Source organism: Gossypium raimondii, chromosome 2 (assembly GCF_025698545.1).
Source record: "Gossypium raimondii isolate GPD5lz chromosome 2, ASM2569854v1, whole genome shotgun sequence".
NCBI lineage: Eukaryota > Viridiplantae > Streptophyta > Magnoliopsida > Malvales > Malvaceae > Gossypium > Gossypium raimondii.
In genome coordinates this window covers 8,227,107-8,234,269 of record NC_068566.1, presented here as the reverse complement: position 1 = coordinate 8,234,269, position 7,163 = coordinate 8,227,107, and the positions used below count along the sequence as shown (strand labels likewise).

The 7,163-nt window shown below is 30.3% G+C and overlaps 1 protein-coding gene across 1 annotated transcript; it reads right to left on the bottom strand.

Moving 5' to 3' along the window:
* Positions 1-5,868: 5,868 nt before the first annotated feature.
* On the bottom strand, positions 5,869-6,749 carry LOC105787949 (norbelladine synthase). The gene is made up of 2 exons (XM_012614575.2): positions 6,405-6,749; positions 5,869-6,322 (listed from the first exon to the last, which is right to left on the bottom strand). The coding sequence occupies exons 1-2, from the start codon at positions 6,590-6,592 to the stop codon at positions 6,034-6,036; spliced, it is 477 nt and encodes a 158-aa protein (XP_012470029.1). The 5' UTR covers positions 6,593-6,749; the 3' UTR covers positions 5,869-6,033.
* Positions 6,750-7,163: the final 414 nt, after the last annotated feature.

Below are 7,163 nucleotides of genomic sequence, written 5' to 3'. Positions count from 1 at the left end.
ACCTTCATCAGTTGGATCTTTTTAGTAAAAAACTTGTTTGACTTGAGATGAGAATACATACGGCTCATCTATCAGTTGTTATCCTGTGTGAATCAATCGGTCAAAGTTCACCATTGTAAAACCAAATTGATCTTGCTTAATTCCACGAGTTGTATTAACATTGGCCCAATCACCTCGAAATAAGACAACTTTCCATTTGGTGTAGTTATCCAACTCAATTATGTCAGTAAGATGTCCGAAATATTCCACATTTCCCTCGACAGGATTATTGTCCCTAGCACTAGCATAACTTGTAATTGCAGAATTAACAACTATTCCACAATTTTGCGTTCTCCTCAACCTCTCGCGATATTTTGTATGAAATCAATCCGCTGATGAGGAACGACTATATCTTTTAACCACTCGATTTGGACCTTGGGAGAACCATTTAACTTTGTCGTCTACGTTCTTCCCACTCCAAACCTATTGAATGGAAAGTAAACTGAGTAATTAAAAATGTTATGAAAAACATTATTATTTGTAAGCGTAAGCTCCAACGCATACCGCTTGGCTTAACCATTCATAAAAGATTTCAGTAAACAACTTATTGATATCTCGATGTTGTGTTCTTCGGGAGCGCGAACGAGATCTCAATATTTGTTTGTACTCACTGTGTTAAAAAAATGTTCACTTTGTTAGAAGATAAACAATTATTAGTTTGATAAATATTTATCAAATTTGTAGAACTTACTTCCGTAATGGTTCCAATGATTCGTGGTGAAACAGAACATATCGATGTGCTTATACCCACGATAAATTATCTAATTCTGCAATTTCAACTAAAAACAGAAATATATTAGTACCGAAAAAACAGAAGTAATTAAAGCCAAAAAACTAAAAAAAACAGGAGTTTATACTCACAAAGTTAGCTAAACTAAAAAAACTAAAAAAACCTAAATGCATAAATGATTTAAAGCCATATCATATACATTGTTTCTTTTAAATAAGCCTAAATGCATCCATGTGCAAACCAGCACATATAAAAACTATTACATTATTTATCAGCTTATAACCTATCATCAAAACTGATTAGCTTGCTACTGTAAAAAGGTACATGACAGTGAATTAGATGATATTAGAGGTTTAAAATTGAACATATATATGAATATATGTTGAAACCTAACCTAACCAAATCATGCGGGAGAAATCACATTTTCTTCTAAATTAAACATAAAAAAGTTTGTTAACTGACAATTTGTTTCAGTAATGGACCCATCAATAATATAGAATGCAAATGAATTCAAGAAATAATACATTTCCCCTTAAATGGATGCTGGAATAACTCCATAGCCAAGGATATTAAAGAAATCATGATTAAAACAAAACGAAAACCATAATTTTAATAATGATTTCTCAAAATAAATCATGATTAACTATATTTAATATTGTGTTTTGTATTTAAACGCAGCACATATAAAAAGCAATTGTACGATTCAATCAATTGCAGTGAATAAATCGGAGGTTGTTCCAAGGTTATTGTTTCAACTCTCCAGTAACAAAGAAACTCACAAAATCCACAATTTCCTATTAACACTGCTATACACCAGTTATTTATCAACCACCAATCGAAACAACTTAATGCAGATATAAGAAATCTAAAACGGATTACTACATTGATACCACAAATCAAGATTCTCACCTCACTTTCTAATTTGTAAAAGACTTTGCCGATTGACACCAGAAATCCACAAATCGGGTCGGATAGGGGTTTAAGGAAGGATATGAAGAAACAGCAACAACGCATCAAGGCAACACGGAAAGAAACCCTAATTTTTTTTGCTTTTATCTAATGATTCACCACATTTTTTATGTTGTTTAATCGAAACCCTAAAACCCCAAATAACTTAGACTGACCTAAAACCCAAAAAATTTAATCGAAAAAGAACAGAAACGGCTTACCTATTCAATCGACAAATCTCGCAGCTATGCCCACCTTGTTTCAAGATCGACTCCGACCACCTTTCTTTCCTTTGTATTTTTTGAGAAAAGTTTTCTCCCCTTTGGACACTTAGAAAATTTCTCTCCTAATTTCTCTGCAATTTCCCTCTTGCTGTAATTGGAGGACGACATAGATCTAAGTTAATTTGTCCTCTGAAGAAACGGCGCCGTTTAAGTAAAGTTATGTAAGTTTTGCGGCGCTTTGTGGAAAAACGCCGCTACTGATTCCTTAACACGTAACGACGTCGTATATTGCAATATTTGTGGCGTTTTTGACTAAAACTCCGGTAAAGGATACCTTTTGCGGCGTTTTTATATAGAAACGCCACTAAAACTCTCATTTTTTTGTCTTACATTTAAATAATTAATTACCAATTTATTTAACAAATAAATAATTACTTACTTGTTTATTTGTTTATTTATTTATTTATACCAATATTATTTTGGTCCTATATATACAAATTAAATAATTAATAACTATATATATATATATATCCATATATATCCATATATATAAAATATATATCAAATGGTCGTTAATTTGGGTTAAATGTTTTAAATATATAACTATTATTAGTTATATTGTATCATTTAACAAGTCTCAAATTATAAATTAACCTTGTAATCTTCATATTAACCAATCAATTTATGTAGCTACATGCATAAAGTGATAATCTACCTATTATACTCAAAACTTATCTTAATATTAAATTTATTCTGGATCTATATTTTACAAATATATAAGAACATATATATTTACCTCCAAAATTAATCAATCTAATATTAACCTCTTAAGAAACCCTAAACCCTGGCCAAACCCCTAAAACCTCTCTAACCCTTAAATCCCCTTAAACCTTAATTAACCCTGTCCCTAACCCCTAAATTCACGTCTGTAACCCCTAAAGCATAACCCAATCCCTAACTCCTAAACCATAAATACCAAACCTTAAATTCATATATACCAGCCCGTACTCCTTAAAATACCATGCATCGACCAAAATATTCCCTAAATATTCTTTAATAATAAAAAAATATAGTGAAAATCTATTAAACAATAAGTTATATATAAATAGTTAAAAATGTTGTATAAAGTTGAAATAACGTAGCAATATTATCTTTATGAAAAATTTTCTTATGAAGCTTCAAATGTCCTCTTAACAAATGGATGAAATTTGTTATAATAAACTTGGTACAACAAATTTTGTCTCTTTATATAAAAAACAATTTTTTTTATAAAATTTGGTATAGAAAATGCATTTTTTTTCCGATAATAAATTCGTAAAGGATGAGGACACGGGTTAAATGGCCTTTAAAGAAACGACGCCGTTTAAATTAATTTTAAGTCACATTTGCGGCGTTTTTGCGTAAAAACGCCGCTATTGCATGCCCTTTTGCGGCGCTAGGGGAAAAAACGCCACTAAATTTTCAATTACACAAAGAAACGGTGACGTTTTCACAAAATTGTAGACATATTTGCGGCGTTTTCCCAAAAAACGCCAGTAATAGAGTACATCATTCAACTGAAACGACGCCGTTCTGACAGAGTTTCAAGAATATTAGCGGCGCTTCCCTATAAAACGCCACAATAGAAATTGATTTCCTAACACGTAACGACGTCGTATATTGCAATATTTGTGGCATTTTTGACTAAAACGCCGGTAAAGGCTACCTTTTGCGGCGTTTTTATATAGAAACGCCGCTAAATTTCTCTTCTTTTTTTGTGTCTTACATTTAAATAATTAATTACCTATTTATTTAACAAATACATAATTACCTACTTATTTATTTGTTTATTTATTTATACCAAGATTATTTTGGTCCTATATATACAAATTAAATAATTAATAACTATATATATATATATCCATATATATCAAAAATATCAAATGGCCGTTAATTTGGGTTAAATGTTTTAAATATACAACTATTATTAGTTAATTGTATCATTTAACAATCTTCAAATTATAAATTAACATGCATCCATAAAATGATCATCTAAGTACCACACACCTATTATATATATATATATATATATATATATATATATATCTATTAATTATAATATAAACTATACTAAACTTCAATATATTAAATTTATTGATCTGGATTTATTTTACAAATATATAAGAACATATATATATTTACCGTAAAAATTAATCAATCTAATATTAACCTCTTAAGAAACCCTATCATGACCGTCTAAACCCCCGACCAAACCCAAAAATTCCCTAAATTAATATTCTTTAATAATCACAAAATATAGTGAAAATCTATTAAACAACAAGTTATATATAGTTAAAATGTTGTACAAAGTTGAAATATGCTAGCAATATTATCTTTATGACAAAAATTTTCGTATGGATCTAAATATAAGTTTTTATCATTTTTGAACTTAAGTATCGATATTTTTGCATCCGGTATTGCTATAGCCATATATATATTAAAAAATCAAATGGTTAGGGTTAAATGTTTTAAATATACAAGATAATTAATTGTATCATTTAACAAGTCTCAAATTATAAATTAACCAATCAATCGACATGCATAAAGTGATCATGATCTACCTATTATAATATTCAATATATTAAATTTATTCGGATCTATTTTACAAATATATAAGAACATATATATTTACCATAAAAATAATCAAAACTAATATTAATCTAAATTAAACCCTAACATGACCGTTGAAACCCTAAATCTCAAACCCTAAACCTCTAACCCCTAAATTAACCTTAAATCCTAAACCTTAAATCTATACCCGTACTCTTAAAATACCGTCCATAAAAAATTCCTAAATCTTTAATATATAGAATCATAAAATATAGTCAAAATCGATTAAACAATAATTAATTGTTAAAATATATTTTGTATAAATTGGTGTTTTATATTAATTCCTTTAATTTATTTAGTCGAACAAGACTACCAAAATTTATTACTCTTATAAAAGTTAATTCTATTTTAATTTATTCTTTACAATACAAAATTTAAGTTTTATTATATTATATTTTATTCATAATTTAATATATTTTCTCTCGTAAAGTAGTTTAAATCAACTGTGATTGAAAATTAGTAATAAATAGTTAGCTGTTATATATATATACGACTTCTCTTTAATAAAAACCTTTTGTATTAATCAATATTATTTGTTAATTATAATTTAAATGTAAATTGTACCACTATATAATAAATAGAACAAAATATTAATTATAACTTATAAGATTTTTGTTACTATTAGCAGCGCTTCGGCAAAAACGCCGCTAAAGGTAAATGCATTAGCGGCGCTTAACTACAAACGCCGCTAAAGGTAAATGCATTAGCGGCGCTTAGCTACAAACACCGTTAAAGGCCAGAGAATTAGTGGCGCTCAGATAAAAATGCCGCTAAAGATCCGAGCATTAGCGGCGCTTAGATAAAAACGCCGCTAAAGGCCAGAGAATTAGCGGCGCTTAGATAAAAACGCCGCTAAAGATCCAAGCATTAGCGGCGCTTAGATAAAAACGCTGCTAAAGGTTTAAAAAATCGCAAAAACGACGTCGTTGGTCTTAGGTTTTTTGTGGCACTTTATATAAAACGCCGCTAATTCCTATTTTTAGCGGCGCTTCTGGGAAATCTCCGCTGATGCTCTACCTTTAGCGGCGCTTTACCTAAATCGCCGCTAATGCTCGATTTTTTGTGGCGCTTTTATTTCAAACGCCGCTAAAAGTGCCGCTAAAAGCCTATTCTGGTGTAGTGAAAATTGGGAACTAATCACCCTATTTAAATAAAAAAATTGACCCAATAAACAAAAAAAAAAAAGAGAACAGAAATAGAGCCATAAATTCAATTGATATTATAATGAAGCAGCAAACCTTGGTTATATAATAATGTCAAACCATTAATTAAGTCACATTGTATTTTTAAGGAGAAAATATATATTCGAATTTTGAAGATAACATTATTAAAAGGACAATTATAAACCTCAAACATACTCTCTATATCCATTATATCTTGGATATACATGAGAAATGAGCAATGAAACGAAGTAGTTGGATTGGAACATGGAAAGGGAAAGTCCTAGTGAGTGGATTTGTTTTGGCAGAGATGTTTCCCAATAATTTCAGCCATCATTTCCAGTGGCTTAACGTTGACATGGGAAACAACATCGGCAAGCTTCTCGTCTCCTTCATACTCTATAGTTGACCTCACCATACATGATTCCGAATCTTTCTCCACTATCTCTAACCGAATACGAACCACATCGAATCCAAGATCTTTGTATCCTCCTTCAAGCACTTCTGTTTCTTTAACTCGATTTTCATCATCAATCTTTGTGAATCTTTCTTTCATGTAACCCCTTCCAGGGCTTCCTACAATGAAATTCACATTTTATTGCAAAATAGAATCCCTTATTATTTCTAACCAAAAACTATCAATATATCAAGTACGTGCCTGGTGGAAGTGTTAGTTTGGCAATGGTTCCAACGCCTCCATCACCTTCTAGGAATTCTACCCTTCCAAGAACCTCCGGTGCTAGTTTATCCACAAGCCTCCCCAGCTCCAGACCACGGTATACATCCCATATTAAAGCTGCCGGAACACCAACCGGAGTATCCTGTGAGACATGGCCCTGCATCTTTCTCCTTTTTTCTGATTATAAGCTTATGAGTTTTGATACCTTCCCTCCCCGATGTTTTATATATAGTTGTAAGTTGCAAAACGATCGAATAAGAAAGATATTGGTTTTGTCGCCTGCCTTTCTCAAATAGGGTCGGCCCTTCAGTTTGGAAGTTCCTAAGTGGGAATCTCTACTACTATTTGTCTAAGGAAATGATGCTTTTCTTAGCCGACTGCTTAATTTTGTACATATCCAATAACTCTATATTTTTTTAATCTTTGAATTAAATATGGGTAAATTTGTGAGTATATTATGTTTTACAATTTGAATGTGCCAAAGTTGGCTTTAAGGGTATAACTATTATCCATGTGTTCACATTCCTAAAATTAGTTAGGGTCAAATTTTCATTTTGCCAAAAACAAAAAAATTATATTAAGATTTTTGAGATAAATTTCATGAAAATTAAATTATAAATTTTAAGACGAAATATATTTTAATTACTCTTTTAAATAAAAAGATATATATATATTTTTAAGATTACAATATAGATCTTAAACTAATATAAATATGGATCCCAAATCGATAAAAT

Bases quoted from the DNA above. Each gene is read 5' to 3' on its own strand.
- LOC105787949 (XM_012614575.2), bottom strand. From the start codon at position 6,592: ATGCAGGGCCATGTCTCACAGGATACTCCGGTTGGTGTTCCGGCAGCT. The intron at 6,323-6,404 runs GTACTTGATATA...CATTGTAGGAAG, and splicing joins CTAACACTTCCACCAGGCAC to CCCTGGAAGGGGTTACATGA.